At 49.1% G+C, this 22,883-nt stretch overlaps 1 protein-coding gene across 2 annotated transcripts in view; it reads right to left on the reverse strand.

Moving 5' to 3' along the window:
• The window catches only part of LOC138580836 (serine/arginine repetitive matrix protein 2-like), a 1,087,536-nt gene that overhangs the window by 14,494 nt on the left and 1,050,159 nt on the right, over window positions 1–22,883 (reverse strand). Inside the window, exon 14 of one of the 2 annotated variants that reach the window (XM_069651698.1) lies at window positions 7,965–8,032. The exons of the other annotated variant lie outside the window; for it this stretch is intronic. Coding sequence (XP_069507799.1) covers window positions 7,966–8,032 — 67 coding nt within the window. The 3' untranslated portion in view covers window position 7,965. The remainder of the gene's footprint in view (window positions 1–7,964; window positions 8,033–22,883) is intronic. 2 annotated transcript variants of the gene reach the window in all.

A 22,883-nucleotide genomic window follows, 5' to 3' on the forward strand; every position in this document is an offset into this window, starting at 1 on the left:
TAGTGAAGTGAAATTGACTTTACTTTTTCTCTTTGCAGGTCCACAGCACACAGCATCGAGAAAAATAACACCAATCTCGGTCACTCCCAAAATGGACATACACAGAACCCAAAGAACAGACCCCACGACAGACCATAAGATATTAAGGTAAATAGCCACAAAAGGAGGTCACCATAGACTGATCACATACTCGAGACGAAAGCCCTAAATGACCCATCCATTGCCTCCCGGACGTACCATATCCGAACCCCCAGCAGACACATTTAGATAGACAGTTTGTGAGAGGAGACCACAACACCAGCCCCAGCACCCAAGGAGGAGAATAGACACCCAAACCCACATTAATCAATCCATCAGCATTAGAACACCTACAGAGCTCGCTAGAATAAAACGGCGAGGAGCAATTGGAACACTTACAGAGCGCGTTAGAACAGCACAGGGAACGCCTCACACAAACCTAAAATCTTGCCAGGCGTAACCCCTTCGCCCACCCTGATGAGATTGGGAGGACTGCCGAGCGCCACACTCGGACGGCGTTCTGAATGTTAGCATGTTAAACTTCATACAACCCACTAACAAAAAACCCCCCAGCATTTCTGCAGACGTATTTCACTCAAAAATCTCACAACCATCTCTCGCACAACAGCCTACACGCACTTCACAACACTGCAACACATAAGCCGCACCAACATCACACGAGAACTGACATTGATCCGATACTCTCACCAAAGCTCAGCACCCGGTGTATACCGAGTTGAAGCTGCCAACAGAACAGCACTCCTCTCACTATCCTACTCCACGCTTCACCTACTAACCCATCCCACCTTCTCGTTTGCAGATCTGCCAGAGCGCCTCGGGACCAACTCCGTTGGTGACGGTGCACGCTACAAATACCTTTAACTATTCCTGTTAGGATAAATGTATGAGTGTTCCCCAACTGGGTCTTGCTTCCCCCCGACTTGCTGTTAGCCTGTCCAGAATAAGTATGCATTAGGTTTTACCTACCTAGAATAACCGAGTCATTCATAAAGTGTAACACTGGGTTTTGCTTTCCCTGTTCTGTTTTAAGCAGACACAAAAACAGTCTTCGGTTTATACCTGCCCGATAGCTCCTTGAAAAACTATATGGGTTTTACTTACCTTGAGTTAGATGTGTACCAACAAAAAATAAGTTACAAGAGTTACTGCTTACCTCAATCTGTGTGTCACTGATCTCAAAAGCACCTGTAATTGAATATTACATCCTTCGGCTTTACTCACCTAGTATAACATATCACAAAAGTAGTTATAGGTTTTTACTGTACCTAGAATAAGTGTTCCACTATTCACAAAACATACTGTCCAGTTGACTCATTACATGATTTCTTAAGGAGCATCACAGTACAACTGTTAGGGTCTATTACTATGGTATTACTGAATGTAATCTGAAAGTAACCATTGGTCTTACTAACCAAGAATAGGTGTGTCCTTTACTGAATGTGTTTAAAACGGTCTGACTTCCCTAGAACTACTGTTCGGTGTTCCAAATAAGGTTATATACTTTGGTCTGTGTACCTTCAAGCATTGCGTTTTTTTATAATGTGTTTATGACCGATTACTACTTACCCCAAGACTTAACTTGACCTAATTGTATTACAAATAAATCTTAATTTTTTATAATACTTCTGGTTGTCCGTGCTTCTAATCGATTCATTTGTGCGTTATAGATTCTTTGTACCCGTCTACAGCCCTCTATCCCTCCTAAAATAAGCCTGGCTGCTCAGTCTATGCTACCAACGAGACAGCCCTATCCCAAGAATGAAGTCTTGTACTGTCTCAGTTAAATGGTTTTGATGAAGTTGGGTAGAACGTCAGAAAAACTGCTCTAACACTGACACCACATAGCAAAGGCATCGCTGGAGTGAGGCAAATAGGGATGTGGAAGTAGGCGTCCTCGAGGTCAGGGGACAACAACAAATGTTCTTGTTGTAGCTGCAACAACACCTGCTGTAGCATGACCATGCAGAATGTTTGCGATTTTAGGAACTTGTTGAGCACCCTTATGTCGAAGAGGAGGCACCACTGGACCCCCCTGGACCCCCCCTCCGAGACTTGTGCAGTGCTTTCTTCAAAACCAGGAAGTAGCAGGAGTAAACAACTGTGCCCCACTTGCTTCTCGGAAACCTTCTTCACTGCGGCCTTTCGCTGCAGAACCTGCACTCACTGAAGCAAGAGGTGTCGTAGTCTTTCTGGTTTGTGCTTGGGAGGAATGTCCGGTGGATAGTCTACGAATTCCAGCAAATGGCCTTGCTGGAGGAGGGGTTTGTCACCCATTTGTCGGTTGTGATTACTGTCCATTCGTCGACGAACTTTGACAGGCGTCCTCCCACTTGAGTGCTGAAGTGGGAGGGACGTACCCTGGGGCTGGTCATGCTTGCTTGCCGGACTGGCTCCTTGATTGGGCTGAGTCACGGCACCGCTGTGAACACCTGTAAGACTGGAATCCTTTCCTGTACTGGTCCCCTGATTAATACGGTGTCCTGTAAGAGGAGGAAGACTGGTACGTGTTGTTATCCCATGAAGTCCTGCCATAGCAACAGTTTCCTGAACTAAAGGACTGGTGGTAGGGAAAAATCTAATTTCTGTGCAAATTACATTCAACCTAAATGACCCCCAGCTCTTTTGCTAGTCTTTTAACATTTTACCCTGGAGTGAGTGGGACCTTAATCTCACTTGTGTGTTTTGACCTGATTTGGATTATGTGTTTGCTTTGTTTTGTTTTTTGGAGTCTAACAAACTGCATAGGCATCTACCTTTTGTATGGTGAGACAGCACCTTCAGTGCAGTGTCAGAAATCCTTTAGATTTCTCATAAGGTTTAAATATCTTTTCTTGTGTGAGCTACCGTTCCCAAGAATAGTAAAGTGAAATTGACTATACTTACCTTTTCTCTTTGAAGGTCCAGCACACAGCATCTTATGTGGAGTGCTGGGGAGTAACCTTATCCTACCTACTCATGTAACATTTCTTATGTAGATCTCACTACCTTAAATGGCTGGTGGCAGTGGTTTAATTTTCCTACCATTGTGCTTTTCTACCGCAGGCTGAATCCTCGGCTGCAGTATAGCACCCATTTTGTCAAAATGGCCCCAGTCTCCCCCCCCCCCACCATTTTCTAGTTATGAGGTCTTCCTTGGGTTTTACTCTGAGCCCCAATCCAGGATTGAGCCCCTTGTTAGTTTTGTCTCTGGCTCCAGTGGGCACAGAAGGGCAGGAAGGAAGTTACTTACCTGTAACTGTTGTTCTCCAGTATGGGTCTGCATGGATTCACATGCTCATGAATATTCTCCGTCATCAGGCTGGGAATCCCCGGTAAAGAAAAAAATCTGTTTCAGTTTCGTTTCTGAACTGTCTTTCTCCTAACAACCAATCACTGGTCTCTGGGTCATAGCCCCCAGCCAATGACTGCCCTCTACTTAAGCCCCTCTGGCAGCCATCTTCAGATTTGGTAGCACGTAAAGTGGCAGTAGGACCAAGAGAAGAGCCGCAGAGGAGGCGGCAGGAGGGTTCGCATGTGAATCCATGCCAGACCCATGCTGGAGAACAGATACAGGTAAGTAACTTGTTCCTTCTTCAGCATGGGATCTGGCATGGATTCACATGCTCATGAATAAAGACTACATAGGAGTACAACATTAAACAACGGGAGATGGCAAGGCTCAACAGAAGCAAACACTCTTACTTCCGGAACAGGCTCACCTTCAAGCGAACAGGTTGCGTAGCACTGCTTGGCCGACTCTAGACTCCTCTCTGGAATACCTGTTGATGCAGTAGAATCTTGTGACGGTGCGCCTGGACCTCCATGTAGCAGCCCTGAAGATGTCCAGCAGGGGCACACCAGACATGAACGCTGTCGCAGCGATCGCTCTGGTGGAATGGGCTCTCAGACTGCCGGGCAGCGGTTGGTTTGCCAACCAGTGACAGTGTGATGTAGCCGGAGAGCCACCTGGAGCTGGAAGCCTTGGACAAGGCCTTCCCATGGTTCACAGGACCAAAGGCAGGAACGATGGAACCAGTCCTTTGAGGAACTCCTGGACTAGATGGTGGGACCAAAGAGAAAACCGTCCTAGAGACCTGGTGTAGCGGGAGATAGCTGCCAGATGCACCTTGATCGAGGCGTGTGCCAGCCCCTCCTTGGCCAAGGACAAGTACGGAAGAATCTGTGGAGCCGAGACCCTCATAGGGTTGATCTTCTGCACCCGGAACCATATTGCGAAACGTTTCCACTTGTGCCCACTGCACTGAAGAGATGACAACGCGTTGGCTCTGGCAAGGACCGCCCTGCAGTGCGCCGGAAGTTCTGCACGAGCCAAGCCTTCAGGTTCAGCAATCCTGGGTTGTGATGTACTTTGGCGAGCAGATCCACGACCACTGGCAGCTTGACGGGGGCGATGCCGACATGCTGAGAAGATCCAGGTACCAAATCTGCCTCGGCCATGCCGGGATGACGAGGATCATCCTGCATCGGCACCGTTGGAGTCGATTGATGACTCGCACCAGGTGCGGCATCAGGGGGGAAACGCGTACAGGAACATGCATTCCCACAGGATGGAAAACACGTCCCCCATGCTCCTCAGGTGGTGTAACATGCTGGCGAATCTCAGCCCTTTGGAATTTGTTGCCGTCGCAAACAGATCGATCTGGTGTCTGCCCCATTTGAGGAAGAGGTTGTCCACTTGATCCTGTCGAAGTTGTCACTCCTGGCAAGAGCGCAGCTCCCTGCTGAGGGAATCTCAGATGGTGTTCGACTCCCGCCAGGTGAAAAGGAATGCAGATCATCTCTTGGGTGACGGCTCAGTGCAACAAGTTCTGCGCCTAACATCAGCGATCTGTTCCCCCCCCACCTCCACCCTGGCCTCCCTATGTAGAACATTGTGGTAGTATTGTCGGGAAGACTCACTACCTTGCCCTTGAGGGACGGAAGGAACTTCTGGAGGGCCCAGAACACTGCCTGCACCTCCAGGACATTAAAGTGGAGATCCCTCTCATCCAGTAGCCTCTGGCGTGGAGACATCCGTATTCCTGTGTGGGCTCCCCAGCCCTCCAAGGAAGAGTCTGTGATGACAGCCTACTGGTATAGGGGTTCTGGAAATCTGTGCTCCCTGGGATGTTGGCGTGCACACCCCACCACATTATCACTCGACGGAACTCCTCGTCAAGAACAACCTCGTCTGCGAAGCTTCCTGACACATGGATTCACAGAGGATACAGGAATTCCTGAAAGGGATTGCATCCGCAACCTGCAGAGTCAGATCAGGTAAATACACAATAACACGCCGAGCAGCCACTTGATGGACCGCACTGTGGCGGTCTTCAGTGCCAACATCCGGTGCATCTTGGCCAGCATGGCCGTCTCAGAGTCAGTTTTAATGGCCTGCAACGAGTCAACAGCTTTCCCAAAGAGGTTGTCCCCGAAGGGCATGTCCAGCACAGTCGCCTGGACTACTTGACGGAGGTTGGTGGCCTTCAACCAGCCACGACGACAGACGCAGACACCATTCCCCAACTGACGGAACCCTGTGTCCGCAACATCCAGAGCCACAGTGATGGCATGGTCCGATGCCACTTCGCCATCCTGGAGGATCTCAAGTGCCTCGACCCACTTGTCAGGTAGAAATTCCAGGAGCAGGGCCATCTTATAATACCGCTCCTGGTCGTATATAGCCAGGATCGCAAATGCATTCGCTGCCGCCGAGTAGATAACTTTCCTACCCATGGTATCCAATTTCTTCCCCTCGCTGTCCGGGGGAACAGAGGTTGAAGATGAGGGATTAGAAGACTCGCTGCTGCTGAGAAAATTGAGTCTTGGGAGGGCTGCTTGGGTGCGGACTCCGGCACCTGGTACTTCATCTCAAGCCTATCCCTCTTCGCCGGGCTGATGCTGGGTTTCTCATCAGCGCCAGGCCCTCATCCCAAACGTCGCCCAGGAGAGTTACCACCAGAAAGGTCTTCCTTTTGTCTCCACGTCGTTGGTAAAGAAAACTTTCCTTTTTCGTCTCTTCTGGCGTCGGCTGAAGGAGCCGAGACACACATGCGACCATGGCGTGAAATGACCCCTCGGTGGGGGAGAAACTGGCGTCGGTGACCTGTATGCAGGGGGGTTGGGGGGATTTGGATGGAGGGGGATATGCGGCAGTGGATGAGGCATCCTCTTCTGAATCTGACACCAGGTTGTGGAGAGTTGAAAGGATGTCCAGCGATACATCCCTGGGAGGTGTCGAGGGAGGGGGTATGGTGGTGGGGGGAGGGGGATGGGGGCAGGGGGAGAAGAGATTGATTGTAGGCCTGTCATTGTCCCCCCTCAGCATTTCCCGCCGCCATCCTCCTCACGTCCAACGGGACCGTGTGAACGGACACCAGGTCCTCCTCATTGAAGGAGGAAATATCCAAGCCTTGGAGCATGGTTGAGGCCTCCAACCCCTACCCTCCCCCCCCACAGTCCTCTTTTTGCATCCTGAGGGGTCCGTCTCGGATTTAGGGATGGCATCCTCTTCTCCAGCGTATTTTTCAGCAGCTTGGCCGAAACCCCCCCCGCCCCATTTTGGGCGCTGCCAGGGTCCCTTTCACCTTCAAGAGGACGGCCGCCACCAGCTCGATCGTCGAGGACTTCGTTTGGACCACCTGGGCCTTCAGGGGCAGGTTGGACACCTCTCCCTGCACCTTGGTCTTCTCCAGGTTCTCCTGCAGCTTCCCTCGGTCAGCCGATTTCCTCTTTGAGGAGGAGCTGGAGAGGTGACCAGCTTGTGCGGCGACCCTGACAGAAACACTCTGTGCTTGGCCTGTTCTTGGGGCCCTACGGATGGAGCTCCCTCAAAGGTCTTAGAAGCCTGCTCCACACAGCGGCCGGTACTGGGCAACGCATGTCCCTGCTTGTCGCGCGGAGTAGAGGCATGGCGTTCAGTCACATCAACCTACTGTGACGATCCTTGACGGTGCGCTTGGGGAGCCCAAGGCAGATTACACAATCTGCTTCCCTGTGGTCCGGATGGAGACAGTTGAGGAACTGAGAGTGTTGGCCCTCCACAAACATGTTCGTCAATCCGCAGCTGGAGCAGAGCTTGAAGAGGGAGCCGCCTCATTCTCCTCCAACATGGTCTGTCATGCGGTGTAGGCCTGATGACCTTCTGGAATCTTCGATGAAACTCAACGATTCTTGCCCTTGAGGGGCGTTGAACGACGCAGAAAAACGGATCCCCAATTCTCGGTCAAATTAATGAAAGGGCACACAGGCTCTATTTGACAAAAATAGAAACCATCAAAAAAGCCCTAAAACGTAGAAAAGCTCAGAGCAAAACATGACTACCAACACTTGAACGTACAGTAAAAATCTGAAGATGGCTGCCAGAGGAGGGGCTTAGGGAGAGGGCAGTCATTAGCTGGTGGCAGTATGACCCAGAGCTCAGCGACTGGTTTTATAGGAAAGACTTTGTAAGTGAAAGTTTAGCTGTTATTTCTTTTACTGCAAATTACCGGCCTGACAACAGGGAATATTCATGAGCATGAATCCATGCCAGACCCCATGCTGGAGTAGGATATAAAATATCCATACTCAATATACTCATTAAGTGGAAGTTACAAAAGATGACGTTTAGGGAACAAAATGTGCACTTTGACGAAAAACAGAAAACTGGCAGAGAAACTAGGCAATTGCATCTAGGTCTACTCAAATAGAGAAAGGATTGATCATGTAAGCCAGTAGGCATGCTGTTTGGTAGGGTAATGCATGCCCTGGAGGTTCACATTTCTTTAAGAAGCAGACTGTGCTGAACAAAGGAGCTCCATTGCTCAATCCAAGGAGTATGATGGAATGGGGACAGGACGTAGCTCTATTACCAAGATATGAGATAAAGTAGCCCCTCCCAAAAGAAAAAACAAATACCAGAGTATAAATCTGCCATCAAATGGAACAACCTAAAGCTTGCCAACCTTAAAAGGACAGGCCGGAATCTGGAACTTCAATGGCGCAGATCCAACACCGATGAGGACAATACACGCTGCAAAATACATATGAGGGGATATCACAAAGCAGTTAAAAGGGAAATAGTCATATCACACTACTCGGATCAATAAGGCAAACAACCAGTCAATTTAATTATTTAAGATGTTCTGTGAGTTGACAAACCCAGAAGCACAAGATATTTCTTGTGAATCTAATTACATTCTACTCTGCAAGACTAAAGACATTGGGAACAGTACCAAACCTTTCCCATACAATCCCACCCAAACATCACATGACCATCCAACTGGACCGGTGTGCCCAAACTGCTTTTTCATAAACTGAACTAAAGATCACGATGAGTGATGCAAACAAGAAAATGTACTCCCAGGTTACATACTCACATACAATACAGAGCTTCTAACAACTGCTTAGCCAGTAGTTGTCCCAAACCCATGAAGCAGGCCAATGTCACTCCCCCTAAAAGAACCCACTAGAGAAGCCAAAATACTAGGAAGCTATTGTTCCAACTAAAACTTCCAACCACCAACAAAACACTGGACAGGGAGGTTTATCACACACTGGATATGGGGTGCAGAACTAGATTCATGATCAGCATAAATGATTTAGATCTGTGAGAAGAACAGATGCTGCATTTTCAAACTGTGTATTTCATCTGCTTGGTGCAATTGCAGCATTGACAATTTATCTTTTTGCAACCTTTGATACTGTGGTGACATCCATTTCCATAGGCTGCATTTGCATTGGTGTTACCCTATTGCTGCGAATGCATTAGGGTATGTACTGTGCTCGGGTACACATGGACAGTATTCTGAGAAGAGGCCTGCCTCGAATAATAGATGTAGGTGGCGTAATAAAGAAAATGTTCCAGGATGCTGCAGTAGTAGAGGTGAGTGGAAGGGGACTAGTGGGAGGCAATGGATAATAAATCCCCTCAAGTTTAAGGTTGCGAGTGACATGAGCCAGGGAAGGACCACAGAGAGGGGGAACACTTATGCCATGAGACAAGGCACGGTTTTAGATATTCAGAGACTGCCAAAGTTAGTAGCAATAATGGGATCACATGAAAGATACTGTAGACAATAAAATGAAGCTTTTATGCAAAAGTGAAACGTTATCGGACACTGCCCTTTCTACAAAACCAATAGCAGCCAAAAAAAAACAAACAAAAAAAAAAACAGAATCAAAGCTTCAGAATATTAAAGATAAAGTGACCTGCAGGGACATCCACTGATCCTCCCACACAACCCTAGTTTTTAATATTTGCATGCAGTCCCTAGAATAGGTTAACAGCAAAACCCACAATTGTATAATTATGTGCACAACATTAAGTTATCACACTTACATCAAATACTGGAATAAATAACTACTGGATGATTACTAGGGTCACTTGAGGGTAGCTGCTGGCAAAACTAGGCGCACTTTGAGTTGGCCACTGTGGCAAATCGGTCTATCTGCGTCCGGCTCCCATGTCGAGAAAGAAACAAGTACTTACCTATGACGACTGTTCTCCAACACGGGCCTGGCATGGATTCACATGCTCATGAATATTCCCAGTCAGGCCGGGTATCCTTTGTAAGTGAAACTGTTTTTTCTTTTACTAACTGTCTTTCCCCTATAAACCAATAACTGAGCTCTGGGTCATACATCCCCCAGCTAATGACTGCCCTCCCCCTAAGCCCTCCTCTGGCAGCCATCTTCAGATTTGGTAGCACATAAAGTGGCAGTATGACCAAGAGGAGCAGGAGGGAGGGTTTGCATGAGAATCCATGCCAGACGCATGCTAGAGAACAGTTACAGGTAAGTAACATGTTCCTTCTCCAGCATGGGGTCTGGCATGGATCCACATGCTCATGAATAAAGAATACATAGCAGTACATCAATACACAACCACGGGGGTTGGCAAAGAACAGAAGCAACTACTCTTACCTCCGGATCAGCCTCACTTTCAAGCAAACAAGTTGCGTAGCACTGCTTGGCCCACCCTGGACTACTCTCTGGAATCCCGGTCGACGCAGTAGAATCTTGTGAAGGTATTTGTGGACATCCACGTAGCAGCCCTGCACATGTTCAGCCGGGGCACACCATGCAGGAACGCCATGCTCGCAGCGATCACTCAGGAAGAATGGGCACTTGGACGCCCATGCAGCGGTCGGTTTGCCAGCCGGTGATACAGCTAGAGAGCCACCTGGAGAGGGAAGCCTTGGACAAGCCCTTTCCATGGTTCACAGGACCAAAGTTCACGAAAAGTTGAGATGTCTACCGGAAACTTTATGTGTGCCACATAGAACTTCAGAGCACGAGCCACATCCAGCGAGTGCAAAGTCCTTTCAGCCCGCGACGGCCCAGTTCCACAAGTCCTGCCCTACTCTGGAGAGTGTCCAGGGATCTGCCCCACCCCCCCACCCTCCTGATGTAAAACATTGTGGTGGCATTTTCCGTTTAGACCCTCACCACCTTGCCCTTGAGGGACGGAAGGAACACCTTGAGGGACACTGCTCGCAGTTCCAGGACATTGATGTGGAGATCCCTCTCTTCTGGTAGCCACATGCCTCTGCTGTGGAGACTTCTCGTGTGGGCTCCCCAGCCTTCCAGGGAAGCGTCCGTGGTGACAGTCTCCTGGTATGGAGGGCTCTGTAAATCTGTGCGTCCGGCGATGTCGCGCACGCCCCCCACCTTATCGCTCGACGGAACTCTTTTCTAGAACAATCCTGACCGTGATGCTCCCGGACACCTGGACCCGCCAGGGCACCCAGGAATTCCTGAAGGGGTCGCATCTGCAAACTGCAGAGTCTGATCAGATAAATACATGACATCATGCTGAGCAGAGACTTGAAGGTCCACACTGTGGCAAGTGTCAAGAGCCATTGCACGTTGCCAAAAATAGCCGAGATTCATTCTTCTGAGGGGGCCGCCAGGCAGGAGACAGTGTTGAGCCAGGACCAGCGCATTCTGTTATGGAATCAAGCAGGACTTTGGATAGTCCACGGAGAACCCCAAATCCGTCAGCAGCCAGACAGTCCTGTCCGTGTGTTCAACTGTGATCTCCCTTGACTTGGCACGGATGAGCCAGTCTAGGTACGAGTACACATGTATCTCCTGCAGACGTAGATGGGCCGCCACTGGTGCAAGGCACTTCACAAATGCCCGGTGATGGCATGGTCTGATGCCACCTTGCCCTCCTGGCGGATCTCCAGTGCTTCAACCTGCTTGACGGGGGAGAAATTCCAGCAACAGTGCCATCTTATACCACAGCTTACTGACGTATCTGGCCAGGATCGCAAGAGCATTCGTTACATTGACCGTCGTTGCCACTAAGTAGATCACCTTTCTACCCATGGCGGCCAATTTCTTAGCTCCCTGTCTGGGGGAACGGAGGCGGAAGACGGTGGGTTTGAGGACTTCTTCCTTGGAACCGCCGAGACGACTGAGTCCGGGGAAGGCTGCGACCGCAGGCACTTTGGTGTGGACTCCACCACCCAGTACTTCTTCTCCAGCATGTCTTTTTGCAGGGGATGAGGCAGGATTTTTCATCAGCGCCAGGTCCTCATCCCAAACGTTATCCAGGAGAGCACTGCCAGAATGGTCTTACTCTTAGCCGCTCGGTGCTGGTAAAGGAACCCTTCCTTCTTGGTCTCTTCTGGTGTCAGCTGGAAGAGTTCAGGCGCTCCGGTGACCATGGGCTGCAATGATCCCACTTCGTCTGGGGGGAGGGGGGGGGGGGGGGGGGGGGGTGGGTTAATGCTCTTTTTGGCAGCGAAACGCTGCTGTACGTGTGTCGACGCTCTGTCCGTCCCTGTATCTCAGGGGGAGAGAGGGGGGGTTTATGAGGAGACATGGGGTGCAGTTTCCTCTTTGTCTGTTGGCATCCTCTTCTGGATCTCTGATACCAGTGTGTGGAGAGTTGACAGGATGTCCAGCGACATGTCCCTGGGAGGTGTCTGGGGGTAGGCTTGCTGGGCCAGTCAGCTCCATCGCCCCCCTCGACGATCCAGTCATCCTCAGCATTTCCGACATCGTTCCCCACGTCCTCCTGGACCGCTTGTACGGACAGCATGTCCTTCGTCCGAAGAAATATCCGTGCCCTGGATCACAGTAGAGGCCTCCACTGCCCCTCCCTCCCTTTGCGCCCTGAGAGGTCAGTGCCGGGCTCAGGGATGGCATCCTTTTCTCTGGTGTTTTCTCCACCAGCATCACTGAATCCTCCCGCCTGGGAGGAAGGCCCACTGGGCGCCTTCGGGGCCACCTCGACCGGGTCAGCCTCATTAGACTTAGTGAGGGCAGCTGCCACCAGCTGGCTCATCGAGGATGACAGTCTGGACTACCTGAACCTTCAGGGGTAGGTCGGCCATCTTACCCTGTGCCTTCGTCTTTTCCCGCAGCTTCCCCAGGTTAGCCGTCGAGGAGGAACTGGAGCGATGGTGTCAGATGGAAGCCGATGGTGAAGATGAGCGCACTCTGCCCGGCACGGGAGCGCAGCAACCCGGAAGGAAACAGGCTTGCCGTGCTTGGCCTCATCTTGGGATTCCCCAAGATGGGTTGCCCTCAAAAGACTTAGATGCCCGCTCCTCGGACCGGACGGTCCTGGGTGAGGCATGCTCCTGCTTGCCGCACAGGGTAAAAGCCCTGGCGTTGAGCCACGTCATTAGTTTACTGTGCCGATCCTTGATGGTGCGTCTGGTGAATCCAAGGCAAATATCACAATCTACTTCCTTGTGGTTGGTCCGGATGGAGACAGAGGCACTGGAAGTGCGTCTTCCATAAACACATTACTTACTCAATCTGCAGCTGGAGCAGAGCTTTAAGAGAGAACCTCTGTCGTCGTCCTCCGATATGGTCCGGCGTGCGGTGCAGGGCCGATGGCCTTCCGGAATCTTCGATCAACTCGATGATTCTTGCCCTTGAGGGGCAATGAGAGATGCCGACAAACAGATTCCGGCTTGTCGGTCAAAGGATCGAAAAAGCATGCAGGCTCTATTTGACAAAAATGGGACTTTAACGAAAAAGCACGAAAATGTAGAAAAGCTCTTGGAGCAAAACACGAGTACCCCCAACACTTTAATGTGCAGTAAAAATCTGAAGATGGCTGCCAGATGAGGGGCTTAGGGAGAGGGCAGTCATTGGCTGGGGGCAGTATGACCCAGACCTCAGTGATTGGCTTATAGGAGAAAGTTTATAAACTAAAGTGAAACTTTTTTCTTTTACCAAGTATTCCCAGCCTGACAGGGAATATTCATGAGCATGTGATTCCATGCCAGACAACATGCTGGAGAAAGACAAAGAACCTGGTCTTGACGGAGTTCCCATTCGTGGCAGGACTGCAGCTCCCTGCTGAGGGAATCTGAAATGGTGTTTAGTACCCTGGGCAAGATAAAACTGAATGAGGAACATATTGTGCGAGATCGCCCAGTTCCACAGCATTTGCAATTCGTTGGAAAGAATGGGATAACTGGGCCCTCCTTGCTTCTTGATGCATAACATGGATGTCATGTAGTCCCAGAAGATAAAAACAACCTTGGCCTGTAGCTAGGGTCTGAATGACTTGAGGGCCCAGAACATCACTCGGAGCTCCAATACAATGATTTATAACAACTTGTCCCTCAGCTGCCAGATGCCTCTGGTGTGGACGTTTCCTGTGTGCGCCCCCACAACCTTTCGCCGAGGCCTCTGTTGTCACCATGGCTAGATGTGCCGGTGGATGAAAGGGGGCTCCCTGGAACCAGTGATGGGTCCTTTGAGGCAATGTGTTTGGACGAGTTGTGATTGGCCCTCACTGAAACCTTCTTTTGGATCTTTGCCAAGGAAGCATGCTCAAAGGACGCCAACCTCTTAGAGGGAGTACGCTCTGTGGACCTACGCCTAAAGGCCTAGTCAGTGGCCTTCCCCCGCCGTGATAGATGCCACCAACCGCCAATGGCAGTCCTTCAGTGTGTTTGACAAAAAGCATTGACAGATTAAACAGCCGTCCGCATCGTGGTCAGGAAGAAGACAGTAATGGCACTTGGGGTGCCGAACCTCAATGAAAATATTCTTCAGGCGACAGCTTTGACAGGATCTGAAGAGGCTTTTCTTCATGGCCTCAGCCATGGTTTTCCAAGCAAGGCCCAAGCCGAGGCCGTTGACGCCACAGGCTTAAGATCTGACAATGGACTGAAGATCTTTGTCTGCGACGGGTCCCCGCTGCCTGTAGTCCCCACGTAACAGCAGACGAAGAGATGTTATTTTACATCTAAAAACAGCAAACTAATAAATTTTGAGGAGCGAAGCACAAGGACACCTAACACTAAAAAAGTGCAGTAAAAACTGAAGATGGCTTAGGAGGACAAATGTCATTGGCTGGTGGCAGAATGCCCCCAAAGGACACTGATAGGCTATAGCGGAGACTAGTAGTTTTTGTTTAAAGAATTCCCAGCCTGACAACAGGGAATATTTATGAGCACGTGAATCCATGCAAGACCCCGTGCTGGAGAGAGGGTATGCAAGCAAGCCCCAGGAGCCCCCAAGAGGAAGACCAAACACTCCAGATAAGTCAAAGACTTGAAGGAGATTACAAACATCAAAGCTGTAACTAAATAAGCCCCGGGGGTGCAAATGCAGAGGGGAATTCAGCTGTCGGGACTGGGTCAGCCAGCAGTAGTTTTATTCTCTGCTTGTAAACCTTGCCTGTAGTCACACCGTGCTGAAGAAAGGCAGAGATTGCAACAACTGGCCATGAACATTCCATGAGTAACCCAATAAAGGCCTGCAGGCAGCACCAGAAGAGGAAGGAACTTTGCTCCAGCAAGCTAATGTCTGGTGGCCAAGAGCAGCAGAGTGACGAGTCAACATTTCCCACAAGGTTGTAGTCAAAAAGGAAGCAGCAATAAAAGCGTGCTCAATATCCAGACAAGAGGCCTGATCACTAAGGAAATTCAGATCTGTTATTCTGGATTCTCTGTAAGTACCATGGATTTCAGGAGAACATCAAGGGCTATGTTGGATGGTGAACCAGTGGTGTCCACAGGGAGATAGACACCTGGACAGAGTTCACGCGATCGAAAGAGAATAAAGTTGCTTAGGCAATTTGCAGCAGTGATCCCAGTGTCTTTGAACCAGACAGTGCTTCAGATTAAGGTTCCTCTGGTTCATCGAACATCTCCAAGACATTCCCAGAGAAAGAAGTTGCTGGGAAGGAACTAGGACCTTCCTTCATTCCCAAGCACTTTAGAATTAGGCAAGACTTTTTTTTAAAAACTGTTTCTAGGCACTACAAGAAACCGGGTTTTGGGGGAGGGTGGGTTGGGGGGGAGGTACGGGTCGAGGAGCGGCACTAAAAAGAAGTCAGTTATTTAAATAAGGTATAAATAACTATCAACTGAATAAATTGGTAAATGTTAGAAAACACAGTAGAAGCAGACTCTGTGCCGAAAGGAATGTGGCCTGCGCTAAAAATAGACGACAGGCATTTCCGTGGTGTTCGCTAGCTCTGGCAGGCCAGCACGTAACTCAGCAGCTGTTTGCTGCCTATCAAAGAGCCCAGGGAGGCTAAGGCTCATGGCACACAATGCAGAATTATGGAAAACAAGGTTGAGAAGATAAGACCAGATAAAAAATATCAGTCGAATGAATGAAATACGGGAACATGTTTTTATATATAAAAGTTCATAATGTAGAAAAATGATAAACAGGAGCTAGTGTATTCTTGCATAGGCTAACAGTATGTTAAGTAGTATGTCCTAAATGGAAACCAGACCATGAAGGAAGGAAGACAGCAGCACCCCTTGTAGGGAAGAAGGACCGTTCTGGATGGAGTCACACCCATATCCAGAGATGCCACCACAGCAAGTTAAGAGTATACAAGCTCTTTCCTGGCTCCAGTTTGCAGGAGAATGGGACGTTTAAGGGACACCGTTCAGTCAGCAGAGTTCTTTGATCCTATCCCCATCTCAGTAAAGAATAAACTTGTTATGCTTGCAAGATGGACTCTTGGCCTTAATTCCCTAGAGGGGTGAACTTTAACATGGTGTAGTGTGATTAGGGGTACCCGTATAATTGAGGGGTAACCCTGTACGTTGGGCTATCCTATCTGAGCTGGTAGCACCCAGACCATCATTGCATATATCCGGGGAGGATTTGGAGCCATTCACTAGTCTAGCACTAGAACCTGGATCCAAAGTAACTAGCATAACAAGGACGATGAAGGGAAGCTGCTGCAAATGCTAATTGCAAAAGACAGCCAATGTAAGGCAAAGCTCTGGTCCTAGACCGTAAGAAGCCTGTCTACGTACATTTCTCACTTAATTCAGCCGACAACTAGTTCAGTCCGACATCTCATTTGGCAACTGCTTAAGCATGTAGGTCCCACAGACTTTACCCAGCCGGGAATGTCTGCATATCCTATATGGGGGTGGTCCTCCTCTGTCTGGACACAGAGTAACCGATTAGCACCAATACCTTGCTGTCTGCATAATCGTGGGATATCTTGGCTCATTGCTCTGCTACTGCTCTTTGACAAGGCCAAGTTAGTTTACTGAAGCAGAGTTCCCTTGGCCTTCAACACTGCCGGTAGCCTGTTAGGCAGGATTGTATGTAGTAACCCTGTGGGAGACTATACCAGCCATGTCCTCTTGGCAATATATAACCCACCTATTGGTATAGTCCTGTACTACACACGTTGGTAGAGTGACTGAGCAACCAGACTTCTCAAGAGGAGTAAATGTGAGCTGTAGAGATGCAACAGAGGTTCACAAACACAAGTATTCAAATAATACTTCTACTCAAGTTTTTCTAGCAAAATAATTTTTTTAAACAGTCAGTTTTAAATGTGCCTTCTTTAAAAAGAGGGCAATTGGCAACAATACAAACACATCCTTAGATTTAAGTTAAGCAAGTAGATACCCTTTTGGGATGCCCCACACACGTCCTACACCCCAAGGTGACTTGGATAGCTAGGACACTGTGGACATTGATGTACCACTTTTAACACTTAATGCAATACTAAGGTTGTGGAAAGTTAAGGAAGGAAAAAGGGTAGGTTAACCCTTTCCGAGCAATACAAGTAATTTACACACCACCTATGAGGGATAATTAATCACAGAGTCAATGGGTCAGAAGAGTCTGCAGGGAGACAGAACAACCAAAGTCAATTGGACAATGTCTAGGGAGCTGAGGCACTTCTTCAGATTGCATACAAGTTTTGCACAAAGTTATACTGAGAGTTTGTAGAAAAAGAATCACTGTTGGACCACAATTTGTAAGCCTGTGAAGGCAAAGCTGCAAGCAACTCTGCAGAAAAAGCAGCTAGTACAAGTCTCCTGTGAGAACAAGCATGCTACAGACCAAAAAGGAAAGTACCCCTTTTGTCAAGACATTACCTTAGGGTGGAAGAACAGGACCCAGCTCGCTTCCCTTCAGGTTGCAGTCCTGCAGTTCCTGGGCCTCAGTCGTTGAGACAAGAGAAATGACATCTGGAAGACTCCTGCACTGCAGTTTTAAGGTCTGTGGTGGCAATGGGCTCTTTCCAAATCAGCAGCACTTTGCGGTTTCAGCTAATGGTCAATAGTACCACTGCGGTTCTTAGACCCCAAAAGCAAGGGAAACCCACAAGGTGCCTGTTGGGGCGAATTCTCATTTCTGTGCCAATTACCCTCTACCTTAGAGACTCCCCCCTACCCCCTCCCCCCCCCAGCTCTTTTGCTGGACTTTAGGTCTTTCATTTGTATCCTGGAGTTAGTGAGACCTTTTTCTCACTTGTGTATTGTTCTCTGATTTGGACACTCTTTTGGTTTTGGAGTCTGAAACTCCATAGGCATCACCTTTTGTATTGTGACACACAGCATCCTCAGTGCAGAGTCACAGAGAAGTCCTTTGGATTTCTCTTAAGGTTTAAATACCTTCTCTTTGTATGTTACCATTGCTCAAATTAATAGCTGATGGCAGTGGTTTAATTTTCCTACCATTGTGCGTTTTTAACGCAGGCTGAATCCTCAGCTGTAGTATTGCACCCATGGGTGCCCATTTTGTCAAAATGGACCGCGCCGTCTTTTTACGCCATTTCTTGTTTTTAAGGTCATTCTTAAGATTTACTCTGCGAGCCTCTGGCTCAGCGTGTCTGGCAGGAAGCGAGGGAGTTTCCCGAAATTCCCTGTGCCTAGTCTCCTCGGTTACAGGAATGCACCCAAAGGTGATTGGGTGGCTGGCTGTCCACCCTGCTGTGTGAGTGACAGCTAGGCTGCGAGTGAATGGGAGAAACTTGCATAAAAGGCAACGTCTTTAGCAAGCAAGCCAAAAAGCCTCACCTTTTATACAGGTTTCTCCCATTCATTCCAACCTACCCGTCAATCACAGCAGGGTGGCTGTCCTTGTCAGACAGCAAGCAGGCCAATCACCTTTGGCTGCATTCCTGTAACCAAGAGGATTAAGCACAGGGAGTTTGGGCACCTCCCTCACTTCCTGCCCCAGCCAGACATACTGAAGCCAGAGGCGGGCTTCACTTGTGAATCCCGCCAAAGAAAACTAACAAAGGACCCAAACCTGGTCTCAGCATGCAGAGTAAATCTCAAGAAGGACCTTTCCAGCAAGAAATGGCGAAAAAAGACGGGCCATTTTGAGCCAATGGGCACTCATGGGTGCCTTACTGCAGCTGCAAACGCAGCCTGCGGTAAAAGCACACAATGGTAGTAAAAATTAAACCACTGCCACCAGCCATTAATTGTGGAACTTGTAACATTAAAATTGTACATTTAGACAAAGGGGATACTAATTAACCCCTCCAGCGCCCTATTCTAAGATAGTGTGTGATGGGTCTAGAAAAGTTACAATGTAAGTAAAGTCAATTTCACTTACCTGTTCTTGGAAACAGTAGTTATCCAAGAGAAGGTATTTAAACCTTGGGAAATCTGAAAGACTTCCTTGTGCTGGGTGTCACAAAGTAAAAAGATGATGCCTATGGAGTTTGTCAGACTTCACAACCAAAAAGAAACAGTCAAAAAATAACTCACAGGAAAATACATGAGCGAGTGGGAAGAACAAGTTACTTACCAACTGGTAACGTTCTTTCGACTTGATGTTCATCTAACGTATTACACATCTTTGACATGTAACATGCACAGCTGTGGACATTACATGTCAAAGATGTGGAGTACATTGGAGGACACAATCCACTCGAAAAAGGGTTTCACGCTCTCCAGGTTAAAAATTAAAAGTCGTATAGTCCAGCAAAAGTGCTGGGGGTCTGTCTCTAAAGTAGAGAGGAATTAGCACATTTTTATTTTTAGAATTCTCCCCAACAAGGTTGCATCCGTAACCTGCAGAGCTGGATAAGGTAGATGCAAGATTACTTCATGCCGAGAAGCAACTTGACTTGCCCCAGAATGGCCGCTACCATCTCCCCTGAGGGTGACACAATACAGGAAACTGTACTGAGTCTGGCTCCTAGGAACAGCGCATTCTGCGACTGCGTCAAGCAGGACTTTGGATAATTGATGGAGAATCGCAAATCAGTCAGCAGCTGGACGGTCGTCTCAGTGTGTCCAACTGTCAACTGTCACAAACTGGCCCGAATGGACCAATCCTCCAGGTACGGGCACACATGTATCTGCTGTAGACGCAGAGGGGCCGCCACCGGTGCCAGGCACTTTGTGAACATCCTGGGAGCTGACTTCATGCGAAGGGGTGGGCCTTGAACTGGTAGTACCATCCCTGCACTACGAAGCATAGGAACCTTCGGTGCCTCTTGTGAATGGGGACGTGGAAGTAGGTGTCCTCCAGGTCCAGCGAAGTCTCCTTCCTCCACTTGGCCGCGCACGTGCGGCAACGTGACCATCTTGAATCTTTGGGATTTGAGGTCCGTGGAGAATCTGCAGGTCTAGAATGGGCCACCAGCCCTTGGTTTTCTTTTCACCAAGTAGTATCTAGAGTAGACTCTCTGAGCCCCAGAGTCATCATGGAACCAGCTCCATCAGCCCCTTTTGCAGCATGGCCAGTACCTCCTCCAAGAGTTGCGGGATGTGCTGATCCTGCCGGGCCACCATAGGGATCTGCGGACACCTGTGCTGTAACTCCAGGGTATGTCTGTGGGCGAGAGCATTCCGAACCCATCCGTCAGTGGAGATGATCTTCCACTCGCTGACGAATCCCATCAGCCGGCCTCCCACCAGGGTGCATGGGTTCCTCCCAACACCCCCCCCCCAGTCTTGCTTAGGCGCTGACCACCTACACTGTAGGTCTTGGAACGGCCTCTGTAGGCCTCGTGGATCATGGACCTGGAAGGCTGGCGGGCGGTATGAGGAGGAACCAGACTTTCCTATGGAGGAGTGAAAGGAAGAGCAGTGTTGCTGGAGCGTGTCCAGTACCATGGCCTGGACCTACTGGCGGAAATTCGTGGCTTTCAGCAAACTATCACTGAGGCAGACACCGCTTCCCCATCTCCTGGAAACCTGTGTTGGTGATGTCCAGTACCACCGTGATGGCATGGTCCGAAGCCACCTCTCCCTCCTGGAAGGCGGCGATCGCCTCCATCATCGTGCCCAGCTTGTACCACAGCTCCCTGTTGTACCTGGCTAGGACCACCAGTGTGTTGGCCGCCTTGATGGTTGACAGCACAGTGAAAATAACCTTACTTCCCATGGTGTCCAACGTCATCCCCACGCTGTCCGGAGGAACTGAGGACAACCTTTTCCTTGTGGTTGGCGAAACCACTGAGTCCGGCGATGGTTGTGACCGCAGGCACTTGCGTGCGGACTCTAGCACCTGGTTCTTTTTCTCCAGTCCATCCCACTTGGTCGGGCAGTACAGGGGTTCAAGAGGGCCAGGCCCTCCTCCCGCACCTCATCCACAAGCAGAACTGCCATGATGGTCTTCCTTTTGGCCTTGCACCTCTGGTCCAGGAAACCCCCCTTGGTCTCCAGGGGTGTAAGCGGGAAAAGCTTGGAAGCTTTGGCAACCATGTAATGGAAGGACCACCTCATCCAGCGAGATGGCCTCAGCTACGGAGATCCGCTCGTGTGACGATAAAGTCTGTCGTCGCCGCCGTCCCCGTATCCACCAGGGAGAGGGAGGGCACACAACACAGATGTGGAGGCCGATACAGGGGCATCGGATGACGCTTCCCCTTAGACAGAGGGTGATCGGGGGTCGCAGGGACAGGGCAATGCGGCATCCTTTTGTGAATTCAAAACACCAAAGTGTGCAAGGTCAATCAGATGTCCAGGGATACATCCCTCAGTGGAGCTGGTGTGTGTTAAGCAGAATTGCATGCGTCCCCTCTGGGACCACCACATACATTTAGGACTACAGGTGTAAGCAAAAACCAAGCTTTGGTACAAGTCTGTACTACACAGTTTTGTGGTAGTGAGCGGAGCAGCCAGGCTCAACTCAAGAGAGAATGTGGGCAGTTCAAGAGGTTATACAGAAGTATTACAATCACAGTGGTTCAAAAAGACACTTAAACTCAAGGTTTCTTGGTAAAGCACTTTTTAATTTATTACACAATCATTTAGAAAACATTCACGAGAAGGAGGCAACTTATTATACACAAGCACTTCAAAAGCAAACCAATAAGTTTCTGAACAAATTAGGCTCCCCTGAAATGGGAGCAAAATGGCATTTCAGTTACTTTCAATGGGAGCATAAAGGCACACGTTAGCAGAATGGATCACAAATGCTTTCTTAGGTAGTGCAAATAGTTATAGTTCACTAGAGGACTTGATTCAGTTCAATAGGCATAGGCCAAAGTTAATGGACTAGTGTCTTGGATAGTAAAGAGCAGTTCTTGAAGTAAACTGTAAAGTCTCTCAAAGCTCTCTAAGAACAAGAATCATGTTGGTTCACAAGCTGATTAGGCCTGCAGGTTGGGAAAGTTCAATGAACTTTCACAGCGAGAGAAGCATTCTCTCAATCGGGTTGGCACAGTACCTTAGTATGAAGCAAAAGATGCAGCTGAAGATGGTTCCTGGCAGTTCCTGCAAATCTCGCTGTTCCGGAGCCTGGGGACCGGAGGGAGGACGTCAGGGGACTCCTGCACTGCACAGGATCGTTGGAAAACACGGACAAAATCGAGTAGCTGTTCATCAAGCACACATGCTGGTGTCCTTCACCCTGGTTAATCCTAACCAGCTTCGAGAATGGTATCCAGGTGTCTTACAAGTTGGTTGGTCCCACCAAATCAAAGGGAGAAGTCGTCCTTGAAGGGGCTTTTGTCAAGATGAACTTGGCAATTCGGACCTGCAGCAGGGCTTCACCCGGCAAACCAATGGTCCAGGAGTTGCAGCAGCCGTCCTCTTCTAGCTCGTCTTCGGTTCTTTCGTTCCGGGCATTCAGCCATGCCGCCAGTCTACTGTGTCGATCCTTCGTTTTCTTGGGAGAAGCCGAGGCAGATCTCGCACACTCCATCCTTGTGGTCCGAGTGACGGAGGCATTGGAGTCGTTTGTCCTCTACAAACGCATTCCGTAGCCCACATATGTTGCAGGGCTTGAAAAAGGACCTTCCTTCTCCTCCGTCACGGATGGAGGTGCAGAGTAGGCCTGATGCCCTTCTGGAAACTGATGATCCTTGCCCTTGAGGGGTGCTTGAAATTCACTGACAAATGGATCCCCGCTGTCAGCAGATGGAGATAAGAGCACACAGGCTCTTGTCAAAGATAGAAACTTTTTCCGTCGAAAAGCGAAAAAAATGTAGAAGTAGCTCTATTTTATCATTTAAATTTTTATAAAGCACCATACACCCATGGGCCACGAGCATAAATAAAACAGGACAATGACGGAGAGTCAGGAAGGGCAAAGAACAGGCAAAGTTCAGCCTGGAATTATGTTTAACAAGTGGGTTTTTATTTCCTTTTTCAAAACGCACCACATTATCCGCCAGGCATATGTGCCCGGGAAGTAAGTTCCACTACTGTGGAGCCAAAGTA

This window comes from Ambystoma mexicanum, chromosome 3p (genome assembly GCF_040938575.1).
Source record: "Ambystoma mexicanum isolate Mex_15411 chromosome 3p, UKY_AmexF1_1, whole genome shotgun sequence".
Taxonomy (NCBI): domain Eukaryota; kingdom Metazoa; phylum Chordata; class Amphibia; order Caudata; family Ambystomatidae; genus Ambystoma; species Ambystoma mexicanum.